At 37.7% G+C, this 18,903-nt stretch overlaps 1 protein-coding gene across 2 annotated transcripts in view; it reads left to right on the top strand.

The window, feature by feature from the left end:
• The window catches only part of OLA1 (Obg like ATPase 1), a 103,086-nt gene that overhangs the window by 9,226 nt on the left and 74,957 nt on the right, over positions 1-18,903 (top strand). Inside the window, exon 4 of one of the 2 annotated variants that reach the window (XM_054208033.1) lies at positions 3,691-3,818. The exons of the other annotated variant lie outside the window; for it this stretch is intronic. Coding sequence (XP_054064008.1) covers positions 3,691-3,818 — 128 coding nt within the window. The remainder of the gene's footprint in view (positions 1-3,690; positions 3,819-18,903) is intronic. 2 annotated transcript variants of the gene reach the window in all.

The raw sequence follows: 18,903 nt of genomic DNA, 5'->3' as shown, positions 1-18,903 counted from the left end.
TTTGAGTTTGTGTACTGGTAGTTAAAAAAAAACAAACCCAAGGTAGTTTGCAAAGAAAACCACAGTGGGACAAAAATGTAATATTTTCAAAGTTTGTTTACTTCAAAATGTATTTATACACATGTTCTTTCTATACTGCGTTCAAGAGCATTAACTTACAGTACGCTACATATGTCTTCCCCTTCATTTCATGGGCCTAGTGAAGTTTAAAGCTAGAGGTCAACATATTGTGTACCTGAATCTAAGTAACTCACGCTATATTGTAAATAATTTTGTGCATTTTTTTAAACTCACCTTTCTAGGTATTATGTTCTATTCATGCTTGTTTCTAAGCACATCATAAAGGTATTAATGACATGAAACATGAATTAAGTTCCTAATTTATTACACCTGACAGGTTTAGTGAGACTTTGAATTTCACCTTGGTAAAGAAAAATATTTTATCCAGATCTTGTATGTGAAATTAATTTACTTGAAAGAAATAATTTTTCTTCGGAAGTGTTAGAGGAAGATCAAAACCAAAACCAGGATAAGATCTTCTGCTTTTAGGTCACTGCACTTCCAGAAATATTGATGTTGCATAGTAGGACACTCTAATGGATCATCTCCTCCCAAATTCGGGAGTTCATTTCAAGTGAGGCAGCACATCTGCTAATATTGAACTGTGTTGTGTTATTTGCAGTCAAATGGAAGTGGGATTGCACTAGAAAAAAAAAGTTGGAAACTTGTTTTGTTCTACCTAAGCCCATTACTCTGAGCAGAGACAATGATCCGTAGATTTCCGTAACTACAGCTTTTTTCCGTCTGGGACATAGCTGCTGTAACAGGCATCAGGATAAGAAGAGAAGAGTGGTTTTCTGATTCTAGTGGGGTTTTCTGCTGTTACGGATTTGCTTGCAAAACTGAGTGTGTGTGTATATATCTCTATATCTCTCTCTATATCAGCAAGCTGTCACACTAATGAAAATAAAGCTCATTTTAGGCTGTGGATGATAAAGACTTCAGAAGTGTAATGCTGTTCAGAGCAGGTTTCTGTATAGGGTTGGCTAGGAGGTCACTGGCTAGGGCATCCCTAGCACTCATTCACACCTGTGTGGTTCCTTCCATCTGTGAGCAGCACTGCCATGGTAGGTCTTTGGAAAAGACATCTTAAGATAGAATTTATATCTTTAGATTTGAACCTCATGTTGAAGAACACTCACCCTTAAAGAAAGCTCTTCGCCACTTTACAAATTGGCACTGTATGCTCATGCAGACTTCATAGCCTAAGTCACATCCTTCTCATCATTGTTATTAAAGCTATGGATTTGGGTGTTTTCCATTGTATTTACTGTCAGTAAATCAGTGAACTGTTTATTAATCTTAGCATGGTGATAATTTAAAGTGTTTGATGGAAATTAAGTAGTGTTCCAATTATTTATTTTGAAGCCATCAAGTTGGAGATCTTGGTGACTATTGTGTGCAGTTTCTGGTCTTCTGCAAGTGAGGAATTAGCAGCATTTCAGCATGGTTCTGTCTGCCATTGTTTGTGATGGTGTTGTTGTTTGCATAGACCTTATGAAGGTGCTTTTAGTCAACATCTTATCACAAAATTTAGGGTTTTTTTTCCTGACTCAGCTGGATTTTGAGAAGTAATTTGGTGTAGAATATACCTGAGAAGATTAATGCCCATTAAGTTATTTGCTTATTTTAAAACAACTTGAGAATCTGCAGAGTATAAAAGGCTTGCGTTTTATAGATTTGTCTACATAGACATTTCCCATAGCTCTAAAAGGTTTTTTTTTCCATTCTGACTATTCTGTTGTTGCTATATGAAACATCATGTAGACACGTCTGCTAACCCATTGCTGTTAACTGTGGTGAAAAACATCGTAGCTGTTTTTTTACATTATAATTCCAGCTTCATGTTAGCTTGTTTTCTGCTTTCTTTCAAGTTGTTTGCATGACCCTGATCACTGCTAGTTTTAATCACCACTGTATTAAAGAAATGCTGTTGTCTTCTGAGAAAGTTGCTTAACTTACTGAAATAAATGGTAACCTTAGAGGTGTGCGATAGCAGAGCGTAATAGACATTTATGTGTCTTAGCCCTTTGGTACTATGAAAACTGCTCATTACAGATGACTGACTTCATAGAATCATAGAATTGCTGAGGTTGGAAGGGACCTTTAAGATCATCGAGTCCAACCTTTAACCTACCCTGACAAAAGCCACTTCTAAACCATGTCCCTAAGTGCCCCATCTACCCTTTTTTTAAATGCCTCCAGGGATAGTGAATCCACCACCTCCCTGGGCAGCCTATTCCAATGTTTAATAACCCTTTCAGTGAAAAAATGTTTCCTAATATCCAATCTAAACCTCCCCTGACGTAACTTGAACCCGTTTCCTCTCGTCCTATCACTTGTCACCAGGGAGAAGAGGTCAGCCCCCATCTCTCTACAACCTCCTTTCAGGTAGTTGTAGAGGGTGATAAGGTCTCCCCTCAGCCTCCTCTTCTCCAGGCTAAACAACCTCAGCTCCCTCAGTCGTTCTTCATAAGGTTTGTCCTCCAGACCCCTCACCAGCTTTGTAGCCCTTCTCTGGACACGCTCCAACACCTCAATGTCCCTCTTGTAGCGAGGGGCCCAAAACTGAACGCAGTACTCGAGGTGGGGCCTCACCAGTGCCGAGTACAGGGGGATGATCACTTCCGTAGTCTGGCTCACCACACTATTCCCGATACAGGCTAGGATGCTGTTGGCCTTCTTGGCCACCTGGGCACACTGCTGGCTCATATTCAGCCGGCTGTCAACCAACACCCCCAGGTCCTTTTCTGCTGGGCTGCTTTCCAGCCACTCTGCCCCAATCCTGTAGCGCTGCATGGGGTTGTTGTGACCCAAGTGCAGGACCCGGCACTTGGCCTTGTTGAACCTCATACCATTGGTCTCAGCCCATCGGTCCAGCCTGTCCAGATCCCTCTGCAGAGCCAACCTACCCTCAAGCAGATCAACACGCCTGCCCAGCTTAGTGTCATCTGCGAACTTACTGAGGGTGCATTCGATCCCTTCATCCAGATCATTGATAAAGATACTAAAGAGAACCGGCCCCAGCACCGAGCCCTTGGGGACACCACTTGTGACCGGACACCGACTGGATTTAACTCCATTTACCACCACTCTCTGGGCACGGCCATCCAGCCAGTTTTTTACCCAGCGAAGAGCACACCTGTCCAGGCCATGAGCAGCCAGTTTCTCCAGGAGAATGCTGTGGGAAACAGTGTCAAAAGCTTTGCAAAAATCTAAGTAGATAACATCCACAGCTTTTCCCTCATCCACTGAGTGGGTCACCTTATCATAGAAGGATATTAGGTTTGATAGGCATGACCTGCCCTTCACAAACCCATGCTCATGCCTCACTCTTCCAGGCCTGGTTGATTATTCATATAGTTGTCAGTATGGTTCCACACTTAGAAATTAGTTTACTTCATTTTACATGAATAATGACAGAGAAATTGAAGAATGGGTGATGTTTTACATGGGAGGGGGAATCTTGTCTTTTGTACGTTGCACATTAAATAAGGAAGAAAGCTGCTGTCGTGTATAGCTCGTTCTAAGAAAAAGAAACATTTGATTTTCATGTTCTGAATTTATTTCTGTGCCAAAATTTTCGGCTAATATGCTTCAGTAATGAAACTTTTAACTTTTATATTTCAGCAAAATTCCAGCCTTTCTGAATGTGGTGGATATCGCTGGCCTTGTGAAAGGAGCCCACACTGGCCAAGGCTTAGGAAATTCCTTCTTGTCTCATATTAATGCCTGTGATGGGATCTTTCATCTGATGCGTATGTAAACTTATTTATATGTTCTCTCTATAGCTTAAGGACAGCATTGTCGTATTCAAATTAACAACAGTGGAACAAATATCCATTACAATTTTAATTTTACCATTCAATTCAAAGTCATCAGGTTTTGGGTTTTTCCAAACAAGAGAATCCCCATTCTCTGCTATATAATGGGAGGAATGGAATGTGATAATAAACGGATGAAGTGGAATAAGAAAATGAAAATATGGAGTTAGTAGCAGACTCTGGGATTCTGTTCCTCACAGGGCAAGCCTCACTTCTTTCCTTTTCCTGATTTCTGTGTGACTTAATGAGTCTTGAACAGCTCCCCCCACACTGCCATCCCGACTTTCCATCTCTGTGAATTCTGAACATTTCTCAGTTAGACCAAGGGCTTTAATTCTCTCTTTCATCACCTGTTACCATAATACAGAACTGGCCTTCAGAGTCACATTAACAGCACTTATGAACTTGGCACTTAAAAGCTTGTTGAAAGCGTGTCTTGGTTTGCAATACACTTGATTACTGAAAAAGGCTTCTGTCTGAAAAGACTGAGCTTAAAGTTTGTGCAGATTTGAGGAAACTGGATACCTTTGTTGCTGTCTTTTGGTTTGCCATTGTTACACTGTGAGTGATGAAAAAATAGAACAAAATAAACGATAGAAATACTTTTTATTTGGTGATGGGAAATTTTTTTGGGGGCAGGGTGTTTTTAAAACAAAACCCAAAGTATTACTATCTTATAGTACTGATTTAGATGCTTAGAACCATTGTTCCCATGAGTGTGTTTTTTGAAACACATTTATACAGAGCAGTGAACTCGTGTGGCTCTAGTGCCTGCATGCTCGGTGAGTAGGTAAGTATGCTACCTCAGTCAAAGGCAATTTATTATGCATCAAGAATACATAGACACTGATTTGGTGCAGAGTGCTGGTGCTGTGTTTTTAGTCATGTGAGACAGACTTTATGGGTAGAGGTATTATGTTCTTAAGCTTATACTGCTGAAAAACAGGCCATGCTTTTGTAAACGTTGGCCTTTTTTATGGTCTTCTAGTACCGTAAGCCATCTATAACTGTTTGTGTGTGTGTAGCATTGCTTCTCCTTTGAATATTTGGCCCTATTTGTATTTTATATTTAGTGCTACTATTTTCTGTTAAAGTTGTTAGACACATACTTTCAGTAGAATAGAAAACTATGAGTTATTGATTGTAGCTAAGCATTTAATAGTATTTAAAACAAAGATTTTGAAAAGGCAAGGCCAGATCCTTACTGGGTAGAGGGAAGTCTTTTTGAAACTGTGTGTCATTTTAGGAACTAGTTCGATATGTGAAGGCTGTACTAATACATTGGTATATTTTAAATATTTTTAACTACCCAAGAACCATCCCTAGAAAAAGGGGGGATCAGTTTCCCCAAATATATTGCTATCCTGGGGTTGTAATTACTGTTTTGCCTGGTGTCAATTGAGAACAAGTGGTAAACTCTTTACACTTGTTGCGTTTTGATACTTGCGTCATAAATACTTGTTAAGGAATAGGTTGATATAATAGCCAGTGGAGAAGATGCTTTTTAATCTATGTATTGAATAATCCTAAGCATTTGTTCCAGGTAGCCATTATAAGGGTTAACACCATTTGTATTTCTCTTTGAGGACTGAAAGAGGTATGAGACTATTGTTGTGGGTTTTTAAACCGTTTGGATACTTACTTTGTATTATCATCTATTTCTTCTAATCTAGTCTTGCATTTAGTTGTTATGTTTTGGTTTCTTTCAAGGTTTCTGAAATGTAGTGGTTGTGAAATGATTGTTGCTGTTTTTCTTCTTTGGGAGCAAAAAAGATAATGGAATCACTTTTTAAACAGCACTTTTTCCTTTTTCTTTTTAAAATCTTAACCCTGCCTCTTATGCTGCTCTTGCTAGAAGTTTTAGCTAGAACACAAGCTAGTGATGAACTGAAGTAGAAATTCTCTGTGTTGATTGCCCAATAAACACAAAGATCTTTCAAAATATTACTTGGGGATAATAATAATAATAGTAAAAAGCTAATGGAAAATTTTGTGGCTGAGAGATGTAAAACTACTTTTTTTTTTTTTCCTTTCGCTGCAAAGTGCATATTAGTTCTACTTTCCTTTCCCCACAGTACAATAAAAACGAAGATTTGGCACTAAAAGCTAGTAATAGCCCTCTAGGAAATTTAAAAAAAAAAAAAAAAATTATGTTGGTTACACAGCACAAACTCTAGTTAAAACCTGTAAGTCACTGAAGCTTTCAACATACCAATGCCAATTTATATCATAAAAATGTATAAACCTTTTTTATATACTGTAATGTTTTTACACCTACCCACCTGTCAGAATTATTTCTATAAAAATCCCTTTTCATGAGTCTGTGGCAAAGGTGGAGTTTGCAGGGTTTCTATTAGATTGTAGAAACTATCTAAACTGTTTTTATAAATCCTTAGACTTTCCAGATCCAGAGAGGATGAAGCTGCTTTGTTGTCCTTTACCAGGGTTTGGTCAAAATTCTTAATGACTGTGTGTCTTTAGGAACCCTAAAGCCCTGAGACTGGCTATCGGTTTTCAGCATGCCAGGTAGACACTGAGTCCCTGCAGTCGCATGGAAGCTGACTTAATAGGAGCAACCTGTCTGGGTTCCTTTTAAAGAGGCATAGGCAGTGGGCTGGAAGGTAAGGCTTTGTATGCCATCAAGCTGGAAAGGAGGTGTTGCTGAAGATGAGAATGATAAAAAGTTCTTAAGAAGAGATGCACTAGGAAGTGATCTGGGGACCATGCTTTTTCAAAGGATGAAAAATTTAGCGCTTGTGTTCACTAAGGTTTTGAGTTGATCTGGAACAAATTTTCACCTTTTGAGCTCTGAAACCGTTGCTCCCTGTCTTGATGCTGTTGTAGCGTGCACTACTGCTCCCCATGTTAATTGCTAGCATGTGAAGCGGAGCCCTTTGGAGAATTGGTCTTTTCTTATTTCTGGATGCCAGGCAGAAAGTCAGAAGCAGGTCATTGTGGGGTTTGTGCTGCAGACTTCAAGGTCTGCGTGCCTGAATATATTGAAGAAAGGCTTATTAGGCTTTGACTTAGCTTGGTTCAGTTGGTATTTTTGCAAAAAGCGCTTTGAGAATTATCTCGTTCAAGTTGTATTAATTAAGGTAATGATAGGCAAGGAAGTGGCTAGCTAGGAATGGCGAGCTTTTGTTGAATACGATGAGCCAAACTTTGGGAATCTCACTGAAGGTATCTTATAGTCCTAGGCTAAAGGTTTTGATCCTGTTTTCTTTATTCATTGAGAATGTGTTGAACTGTGTTCTTTAGAACAAAAGGTTTGTTTGTGGTTTTTTAGCTGCCATAAAAGAATTCACTGTTGTTACCTCTTTGTGTTATGAGATGGTTTTTGAAGGAGGTTGTTGCCTGTCAGTTTATCCACCACAGGGCATGTAGGTGAGCTGCAGCTGTAATACTCTGGGTAATTATAATTACATTTCTGTTGGAACTGTGGAAGTTCTGTGTGGCATTTACCTAGACTGTTTTTTGCATGGCATAAAGCTGTGGAGAAACAAGACTTATTTCTGTCTGGCTAATTCTCTACATTTCTTACTTCGTTTAAAAAAGGAAAGTACCTTGAAGCACCTTGAAATGGTTATGGAATTTCAGCCTTCAAATTTCCATATCCTAGATATACTGTTACTTTCCCTGGGGGAGGCAGTGTTCATGAAATCAATAAAATATTGTTTTTATGTCTAAGGTACATTTTAATATATGTAAAGAAACAGCAACATGTGTGAACAGCACATGGTAGGGTAATAGGAGAAGTAAAAGGAGAGACAAGTTTGTGTTGAGCTCACACCACTGTATTTTTGTACATGATTGTAACAGTGTGAAGTAGATTCTCTTAGCTCAGCAAACAAGGTGAATAAATTTTCCTATAGAGAATAAATTCTTGGGTTTTGATACTTCTATTAAAGTACACATTAATTAACTAAACTGAAAATGAATTACTGATATTTATAATGAGCCATTTGATCTCAATACGTTTTTTAAAATTTTTTTTTTCCAGAGGTTGTCCCAGTTTCTCGGGGTAGGGGTATTTTTTATTTTTGGCCAAATCTAATTATACAAAACCTGAAACACATATACCTGCTTACTTATCGGCTGAGTGAATGGGGAATTTAATTGTAAACTGCTTTCTGCCCTGTATAGTGGCATCTACAGCATTAGTACCATAGTAACCTGACACATGCTGTAAAGTAGTTACAGCTTTGTTCATCTTCCAAATTTCACTGTTTAATTTGAAACATTTCTGACAGTTCTATTTTCCATGTTTCAGATGTATTATGGTTTTAACAGAGGCAGCAATGTTTTTGTGATGGCAGAAGGCAGGCTGTTTGAAGATTGTAATAGTGTTTCTTCCAAAGTTGCATGGCTTTAACCACCTTTCAACTTTTATGGCAGATCAGTCACAAGTACTTGTAGAAAATTACTTTCTTTTTATGGTGGACTAAAAATGGCAACCTTGTTACAAGTGTAAATTTACAAATTGCTCTTAAATAATGCTTTGGTGAAGAAAATGGTAGATGTCAGTGTTTAGTCCCTGCTACAGCTCTGTCAAGTTTTTGGAAGTAGTGGATGTTAAACATCCAGAACTCTTCATGTTTTTTAGTTTCTTTTCCCACTGATATCCTACAGGCCTAGTTTTTTAGAAAATAAGTTCCACATTTTTCTCTTATTTTTAGTTTTTTTTAAATGAACTCCAGTCTTTCTCTTCAAAGTTACAGAAACTGGAAGGAAATTTGTCTGTAAAAGTACTTTGCTATGAAATGTTCCTTTTTAATAAATAAAAAAGCTTAAGGTTTAATGCCCAATGTTTGAAGTAGGATGGGCAACATTGGCTTTTGTGGAAGAACTTGAGAGCTCACCTGCATGTCGTCTCCTGGTCTTCCCATCCTGCAGAGGAACATGTGAGCTGCCTGTGGTGCCACCACGGTGCTGGGGGAGCAGAGGCAGGTAGGGGTGGGGAGCTGCTGCTTTGCTCCATGTCCTGGAAGTGCTCTGACTCCACAGCAGAGAAGCTCTATCTGCCTTTTAGGGGCAGGATGGGGAGTTTGGTAACTGATGATCCGTGAAATGTCTTTGTGAAAGAGTGAAAGAACTGTGAAGCTAGGTAAACATCCCCTGCAGCCTTATAGAAGGGACTGGTGTGACCAATGTGAATTGGTTCCTAAAAAGCTTTAATTGCTTTTACTCCAGTTTTACGTCTGTTACAACTGGAAATATTTAGTACACCCCCTGGTTCTGCCCCCTTTGGGGTTTTAGGTAACTCCTAAACCAATTTGCTGTCATTTAAAACTTGGATAGATATGAATCATGTAAGCTTAGTGTAGTTTATTCTTATTTAAGGTAAACACTAGTCAAAACTGAGTTTGACAATATTCTTACTGATTTTTGCTTAGCATTTAAAATCAAGTTGACCTGGCTTTGTTTTTTATCATCATGAGGGTTTTTGGGAACTCACGGTGATACTGCCAGTGTTTTGATTTGCCTGTAAAAATCAAAGCGATGATAATAAAGTTATTAAACTGAATAAGATGCATCCTCTGTTCTGACTTCATTTTTTGACTTTCTAAAAAAAATATGTGTGGATTCTGTATAAAGATGATAATCGTTCTATGGCTTTTATATACTTGAGGCGCATTGCATTTTTTTTTTTTCCCATGTTCTCTAAGAAATCATATCTGCTGATTGCTGCTCCTGGAAGCTGGCTGCTACAGAGAGGAGGCCTATTCTGATATCACTTAGCCACACTCCACTGCACTAGCATTTCAGTGAACAAACTATGAGTTGCATCTCATCCCATCGGCATGTGTATTCTGTGTATTGGGAATCATAGTGGCTCTGTTTATGCAGCTGTAGCTCGGCTGTGTCATTTCTAATGCCTGAAGCTTTTTTTTTTGGTAATGTAATGTGTCAAAATTCACCTTGAAATGATGTAAACATAGCTGTCTTACAAAATTTTATTGTCTTCAGCATATTTTGGTTCAATTTTTTGAAGATGCTTTGGTTTTGTTTGGTATTACTAAACATAATTGCCGCCTGTTAAAAAAGAAAAAACTTAGGGTTCCTCATTTACAAATACAAACTTTTGACTGCTAAGCTATATTAGTTTAAAAGTAGTTCACATGTATTTAATTTGTTAGTGTTACGCAATCAAGATGTATTTCTGCATGCTATTGAGTAGATAATGGTTCTTATTGAGATTTTTCTCTTCCTTCTTATTTGTTGTTAGTATAACTAAATTAATGTTTAATAAAATACTTGGGGTAGCTCACAGTTCAGCTAAACTTTCAATTAGCTTTCAGTGACTTCTCAGTATTAAAACCAAAAATTGTGCAAGTGTTCAAATGAAAGTGGCAGTTGTGGCTTTGTGAAACATTTTATTGTATTAACTAATGCTTGTTTTATTGTTGGTTTTCTTTCTCTTTTTTTTTTTTTTGGTAAAATATTGTAAAGTGTTTTGATTCTGTGACTGAAACAGTCTCCTATGCAAAGCCTTACCTAAAGTTATGGAAAATTAGATTCCTCTACCCTTTTTGGCACAGTGATCACCAAAACTGAAATAATTTTTATTAGCAAGAGTACTTTTGCATTTTATGTTGCAATTTCAGAATATCAGATCACAAAAAGCCCCAACCGGGGGTAATTCATCTTAGGCCATGTGTTATCTGTCTTTGAATTTTACCTCTCAGCATTCACATACTTAGCCCACCACCTTGAAAGGGACAGGAAGCTAATAAAGATATTCCTGGAGATGCGTACATATTTGCTTAACATTAGTTTTTCCACACGTAAAAAGAAAATGCTTTTTTTGCAGGAGAGGGGGATTTTTCAGAGGTTGCTTAGCACTATCTTATTTCAGACCTATTGTTTGTATAGATGATGCGAGCAGAAGCAGTGGAGTGCCAGATTTCTCCTCTCTTCCTTACAGTGTTTTTGTACCTGCAAGCAGAAAACAGAATGCACATGTAACAGCCAGTAGCAGAATCTAATCAGGCCTTTGCAACCCTCTTGATACTGTACCGCATTCTGTGTGGTAATGAACAAGAGTGGGGAAAGGGCCTTTTGAAAACAGATAAAGTTAAGTTCTGAAGCAAACAACAATGTTGTATGGAGGAATTCTGTATGCCTACAGGTCTTTCTTGCCCTTTTAAATAAAGTGAAACAGCTAAAAGGAAGTGTACTTGAATTTTTAACTTTTTTTTTTTGGGCACAGAAGTCAGTTTGAGGTAAAAAAAACCTCACCCACAAAATTCCAGTAAAGAGGCAATAAGTCATGGAAGACCAATTTTCAAGAAGTATTGCCTTCACAAAAGATTTGGTGCAGGGAAACACATGCAGTCATTGTTAGTGTCGTGTACTAGCCTTAAGCCATCTGGGAAAGGTAGTGCTGCCTAGTGCTGTCGGATTTTTCTCTCTGGATCCAAGGATGGAAGCACAGCAGTCTTTCTGCTCAGAAAAAGTGTTGGTAGAGAGAAGAAATGTTCATGCAGACATCTGCTCAAAGAAGCTTCTTGAGAAATAACCCTGTAGGATTGGAGTAAGCATTTGGGTAGCATTCAGCAGTGGAGACAGTGGATGTGAGATTGGGAGTAGATTAGGGGTGAGACCAGGCATCCCATTGTGTTACAATGGCTGTTATCTTTCTCTTGTGCCTATGCTTCAATACTATGATATGCGATTGACCAAAATGTTGGTAGCGGAATTAAAGGATCAGGATGGGATTCTTGTGAATCTTCTGATGTGCAGCTTCAACTAGTGCTACTGCTAAACCTAAACCTGGAGGGAGATGTTTTGTACACCCACATCCTGTCCAGTAGATCAGTGTCAGTGCAGGATCAACCAGCTGTGGAAAACTTTTTTAACTAATCAAATTTTTCACTTAGACAAATAAGATTAATACAGGAAGGACAATAACCTCCTAAACTGAACTACTGCAGAAGAATTTTGCAAGACCTCTCATTGTTCTTACTTGAGCATAGTATCAGTGACTCTGAGATCTTGGAAGTCACGTTGTAAAATCACCCTCATCTCCTGTTTTATTGTTGGTGTTTCCTTCCTTTTGGTGTGCATATATGAACAAAACTTAAGGGTTTGTACCTCAAAACTGTTTGCAGTATGTTGTTTGCAGCTTTGTCTCCCACAGAGGAGTGAATTTGTTTTCTTGGGCATGTGGGTGCAGGTTGTGGAAAAGGTGTTGGAAAATTGTCAGCACTCCAGTGCGTTAGCCTTTGTCTTTATTGAACAGTAAATTGCATTGCCAGGCTGAGCGAAAGCGATACCTGAGCTTTAATCCATTTTTCTTTAGGGCCGGGTAACTACTGTTTAAAGCACAAATAAACTCAGATAAGGGTTTAAATAGGCTTTATTCCTAAATTTGTCACAAGTAATTGTTATTTTGAAAGCTGAATAAGCCTCTCCAAGTATATGGGTACGAGGAGTAAAAACTTAAACATTGAAGAGTGTTTTCATCTTAATCCATGATAATTAAATAAATGTCTCTCAAGCATATACTTCTTCAGAAGGAGTAAGATGAGAGCTGTGAATGTTCAAACGTTTTTGTTACTAATCAAAAACTTCAAAGTTTGTTGCCTCTTGATGTCACAGGTTGAATTTTGATTGTACAGTACCTAGGAGGTTTCTTTTCAGTCTCAAATGTTGTAAAGTCTTAATTTTAGTTAATTACTTATGCTCATTGGAAAAGAGAGTTATTGTTCTTGCATTCTTCTCTAGCCTTTATTGTAGTTTGATAATGCTAGAATTGTAAGTCTTATGTTAATTGAAGTTACAATGGATTTTGGAGCCATTTTGTCATTCATCTTTGGCCTAATATCCTGTGCCTCTCTATGTCCAATTTCTTTTCCATATCAGAACAGATGAAAACACAAAAAATTCTTGTCTAAAGGCCACCACCCTTGCTAGAGTAGCAGCATCTAATGCCATTCTATTTGTAGATGGAACTTGTTAAGTTTCCTCAGCAGGGACTTAAAGCTATGACCTCGTAGGCCAGAAGCAGGAGAGCTACCTACTGAGCTACAAGGGCAGTCTCTCAATTCTAAAGAATACATAGAACATTTCTAATATACTGTACTGTAAGTCATAAAGTACTTGACCAGTAAACCCCCCCACCCCTCCCCTGAGAATAAAGACCAGGTAGGTTATCTTTACTTAGTCATTGCTATTATTTGACCTACAACTACTTTTATTATGGTTCGTTATGTCATATGGCAGTGTATAATTGCTATTTAGGCAATACAGATGAAACAAGTCTTTCTCTGTAATACTTCAAAGAAATTATCAATATGTGATAGTGTTAGAGGCTGTTCAGGTGACTATTTTTGAAACATGTTGACCTGTTTGAGTGGGTGTCTTTACTGATGGTATAGGGTATCCTGGCTTTAAGACAGTGATCGTTTAATACTTTGTAAGTAATTTCTTTTTTGCTGTGCTATGGACTTTCTTGAAAGCTTGAAGGGAAAAATGCTGCATTTTTTTTTTCTGCTCGTAATATGAAATGTGAAAGCCTATTTTCCTTTGGTTGGAGGAAGGCCACCTCAGAAAAGGTAAAATCAACAATTCTTTGCAAGAATTTGGGAACAAAAAAAAAGAGAAGTGGATGATTGTTTGTCAGCATCACTTTAATTAGGTTCAGTGATTGCATCAGAAAAGTGACTGGTCTGTAGACTGAGAATATTATAGCTTCCTTTTCAGAAACTTGCTTTCTCAAAAGTGCATTTCTCAAAAGAGACAGGGAGTTAGGGTGTGGTGGTGGTGGTGGTGTTTTTTAATGCAGAGTTTCAATGAAAACTTTGAAACAGGCTCTTAGCAGCACTTCTCTGTTTCCTAATTTATACACAGATGGCCATGCTAACACAGCTGAGGGCGTAGGCCTGCGTTGGGTTTGGAAACAGCAGTAGGAGTTAACTGTTGGTGCTCACAGGCTCTTCCTCACTGTCCCTCATTGTTCCAGAGTTGAGTATGGCAAGTGAGTATGCAGGTGTGTCAGTATCAAATGAGCCGATTTAGTTATTGCTGAGGCTGATGTGAAATTAGGTGACTTCATATTAAAATAGATAAGGAGCACTCGCAAAAATGATTGTGGTGCATCGTCTCGGCGAGTGGTGGCCTCCAGGTGAGGGGAACCAATGCTTCAGCTCCTGCTAGAGGTACAAGTAGTGTAACTTGTAGTGTCTTGAGGCAAAAAACCAAGTTACTTTGAAGATTTTTCTTTAAATAGGAACTAAAGTCTCAGCATTTTAAGTAAAAAAAAATCTGGAATGACAGTAATCTAGTTGAAGAAGGGATAAAATATATTTGAAGCACTTGTGAAGACGAGCAGTGGTGAGCACTGTGAGTGCTCTTTTGCGCTTGCTTATTTTATTTTACTACAAAGAGCTTTGCCCTGTCATGGGCTTGTGTTCAATTCATATTCCTAAAACAAATGTGTGCACATCGTCGGCATATGTTCATTGTATTTACATTTATAGTAAGCTTTATGCTTGCAAGTTATTTTGAATACACTTTATGCTCTGCTAGGTCTTCTGGCCCTCAAAATGTATGAATTAAGTTCTCCCTAATGGTCTGGATTTCTTGTATTGGTATTTCCATGATGTACATATGTGATACTGCTGTGTTCTGAACAGTGAATAAATACTGCAAATGAAGACCAGGAGGAAGCTGGCTCTGGGTTTCTTGTTCTGGCTCGAAGTTACTTATCCTAGGCAAACTAAACAAGGCTCCTAGCTTGGTTAAGATACGTAATCGTAAGACTTAATTAAAATATAATTCCTTTTTTGTGTGTGTCAAGCAAATCTGTCTGAGATCCTTGGGGTGTCAGTTTAGAGTACTTCCTTTTTCTTTGCCCGTAGTCCCACAAGTGCTTAAAAGTCACTGGTGGCAGTTACTGCATGTTAGAAAGCCAAAGAGTGTATCTTACCTGTAGTGAAGGAACTGCTTTAGGAGTCATACCCAAGCAAAAGCTCTTTCCAGTAATCCAGTTCAGATGCAACCTTTTTCAGTCTGTGAGATTGTTTAATAAACTGACAGAAAAACCTTTGGTCCTGTTTTCTTTCAGAATTGCTATTTATTGGACCAGGCCTGGTTTCCACAATGATCAAAATGCCACTTCTAGAAAAATAGGTGTCTGTTCCTTCCAAAGCCATACTTTGTGCCAGACTTACACGCTGGATAAGTATGTCTTTTGGTAGCGGAAGCAGCTCCGTATTCCAACACCTTTTCTCATCTATATGCTGCCACTTTCTTCTGTGCTGTTGGAACTGATTGTAGAACCATGTAGTAAAAGGGCTTTTGGTTTTTAAAAATAACCATATTCTTCTTGCTGGGTTATTTTAAAAATAGGTCATTTCTCTAATCAGATTTAACATGTAATCCAGCAAACAGTCGTGCTGTTCTAGCTGAGGGAGCATTAAGCTGATAGGGTAGGTTGAAAAATGTAAAAAGGCAGCCGTAGGAAATATGCGATGCAAATTGCATCTTTTTTTTTTTTTTTAGTTGCCTTTTTTTTTTTTTCTTCCAAGTCTGCAAGGCTTAGAGATATTTCCTTTCAAACCTTGCATGTTGGCCTCCGGAGTCTGAGGAAAACTGACTTTTTGATGACTGTTATGTATGCCGGAGGTGTTAGTGACATGCGGGGTTTGGTTGCAGATGTGACTTTATGCTGTTGTAATGATAAAGTATTGATGTGGAAATCTGCTGACTTCTTCTGGTGAGCCTTCAACAAAGATAGTTGGTATTTTTCCAGTATGCTTTCCAAAACTTCTATCCTGATGAAGTCCAGCTTCACATTGGCTAAGGATGAAGTTTTACTTTACTGCTTGGGTTTACAGGTGATCATTTATTAATCAGTTATCAACGGCATCTCAGCAGAAATTCTGATGGTCTGGGTTTTTTTTTCCTCTTTGGAAGTTGTCACTCTTGCATTTGCTATTCTCAGGTTTCTCCCAGCTATTTTTTAGTGTATTTCAGAATGTGTTTTTATCCTGAAATCTTAAGCGGAAGAACAAAATTAGCGCTGGGCTGGATTTAAGTGCTGGCTGTTTATGTCAGTGGTAGTTGCTAGAGATGCTTTGAAAGCTGTTGTTTTAATATTGATGCCAAGGGGTTTCTAGCCTCAAATGACATCCTGAAGCCTCAGTGCCTGGAGGCAATTAACAAAATGCATTAATTACCAACCCAACCGTTTGTTCTTGTGCAATAGCTCAGAAATGCTACTTTCAGCTCATATTTTGAGTTTTGAAGTTAAAGTGGGGCTTCATCTGTTGTTGGATACAATAGCAACAAGATTCTGCAGAATCTCAGTGTTTATCCTTAGATATGGAATGAATTTTCAGAGTATTCAAGCATTACATGGTTAATTTCTTTTCTGTTAAAGTTAGGTTAAAAGGCTTTCTTTATAAAATCAAACAACACTCCTTCTTCCTTCCCTCTGTCTACCTTATTCCTTCTCTCCCCACCCTCCACCCCATCATACAGGTTTTTCTCTCAATAACCGTGATGGCAGATAAACTTCTGTGCCTCAAGCTCACTTTACTACTTAAACTTTTAAAAGATTTTTCAGCATAGGTTTGCATTTCAGTACTTACTGAGATAACAGTTCCTGGAGACTTATTGAATATTTTTATGCACCAAGCTTTGGTAATTTGATGTGAAAATTGATGTCTCAAAACTAAATAGCAGTAGGAATGGGAAGTCAAGTGTGTGAAAGACTTGCAAAAGGGGGGAAATGTGTAGCTACCAGATTGTAGGCTACCTAAGAGGGATTGCTTGCTTTCAGAGAAAATACGGAAAGCAGAGGGAATCTGAAAGACAGGCAGTCTAAGACTCTGCGTTGAGCTTCTCTGCGCTGCTCTCCAGTGTCATAAAGCAGAAAGATTAATCCAGTGAACATCACCATAGCAATTGTCTGTGTGTATATATATATATGTAGCGTACAAGATTAAAATTTTCATGTGTCATATTTTTTAATTGTTAGGGATGGTATGGTAAAATTGCCATGCAGAGGAAAAAGTCTAATATCTTGGTATGTGCGTTTAATCTATCCAAAACAGCAAACACTAAAATGTTTTAATCATAAGCAGATGGTTATTTCATACTTTAATTACAAGGCAGAATATAAAGATTGTTTTGGTATGCTTATTGCGTTTTTGCCTTCTCAACTTATCTTCCAATTTTTTTTAAATGTAACTAAATCAGTCAATACCACTCTAAATTCCTTTTAAAAAAAAATTAATTTGAATTATCTGTGTGTTTATAGTGTCTTTTATTTTGCCTGAAAGTCTTTTGCTCTTAAATGCAAGTGTGAAGTATTATCTTGCAATCTGTGTAGTGTAGACATTTCAATTATTTTTTATAACTCTATATGTGCTTAAAGAAAACAAAACTGTTCAATGGACTGTGCAGTATTTAGAAAAAAACCAATGTATTTCTGTAACGCCACTCTTGGCCCAGAACTACACCAAGCAACAACTGAAAACATCACTCTCTCACTTGGTTTGAAGACCTGAAAGTAAAAATTTCCTTCCAACTGTTTTACAGTATTCAGCTATTGTTTGAGATGGATATAGAAAAGACAGTCAGCCAGAAAATATAAAATTTCTTGTCTTAAATAGATTTAATTTATATATCACAAGTTACTGTTTAAATATTGAGCGCTTTGTGCAATTACAAAACATTGTGAGTGCAGGCAGAGCTCCACTCAATGGGATCCAGAACCTTGCCTCAGTTTCTGCTTTTATCAAAATAATGGATAATTTTCTCTGAGCCATAGTTCATCTTTGCAGTTAGGATGTTGAGCTTTTATTTGTAGAGATTGTTTAGTCATTATGATAAAACATATTATAAAAATTTTGATAATGAAGAGTTAAAAAGCTCTTAGTGTTTTCTTTTTATAAGCCACCTGTTGCCTTAGATGCGTAAGTATATAAATTCGAACAAAGTGCTCATCACTTGTCAGCCATCAGTGGCAGCATAAAAATTACTTGTGGTGCTTGCTTTGCAAGAAGTTCCTTTGTGTTTGTGACATCAGCTTTGTTTTATACAATTAAAGTATTACACGCTAGAATAATCTAAATTGCAACCACTAAATGGGGATGTAGTTCTTTTTTCACAGAGCTGAATTTGTTTACTGGTTGTATACAGCTATTGACTACTGTTTAACATGACATATCCCTTTTGCCTTGAACAATCTTTGGAAAAGGTGTTTTTTTTGTGTCCTGTTCTTGTCTCCCACCCCCTCCATTCCTCCTCCCTTCTCTATTATGGAAGGCTTTTCTTGTACTATTTTTTAACAAGTAGACAGAAATACATGTTAGGCTTCTTATTTTATTTTTTTCTTTTCAACTAACAAATTAACAACACATGATGATATTGCAACAGAGAAAAAAGCCTTGCAGTAAAGTGATCTGGACTGCAGGAGATGTTTTGTTTCATATGAACACGTTTTGGCACGAGCGGAATAGTTTTAGTTTGCATGGTTTAAAATAAAACTGAAAAGCAAACCCTGGTTTTGATAACACACACAGGGTTTTCTGATTCTGACCCAACTGTGCTAATGACTGTACAGATACCTACTGAATGGTTTTCTCTGTTGTAATCTGTGATGTTCTGTTCTTATGTTATTGGTCTATTTTTCTTTTATTTGCATGTCTTTCCACTTCAAAGTGAATGGGAAGAATTTGCATGTGACTAGGTTATGATCTCTTAATGTTAAATTGTTTTCCTTGTATTAAAACAAATATTCAGTGCTATAGAAATCAGTAAAAAATACTGCTGTGTCCTCCTAGAATTCTGTAGTCTTGAGTAAAGGATGATTTTTGTGGAAAGTTCAATAAAGCAGGTAAAATTAGTATAGTTTTTTATATGTTGGTTGTGTTAAGTATGCAATAGGCCTGTCTTGTTCAACATAACCTTAGTAAAGCAATAACATCTCTTCAAAATTTCCATATACGTAAAATTATCTGAGGCATAGTTCCCCTTTGTAGAAATTAGGCTATAACAAAGCTAC

Source organism: Rissa tridactyla, chromosome 7 (assembly GCF_028500815.1).
Source record: "Rissa tridactyla isolate bRisTri1 chromosome 7, bRisTri1.patW.cur.20221130, whole genome shotgun sequence".
Taxonomy (NCBI): Eukaryota; Metazoa; Chordata; class Aves; order Charadriiformes; family Laridae; genus Rissa; species Rissa tridactyla.
This window is presented reverse-complemented; position numbering and strand designations above follow the sequence as displayed.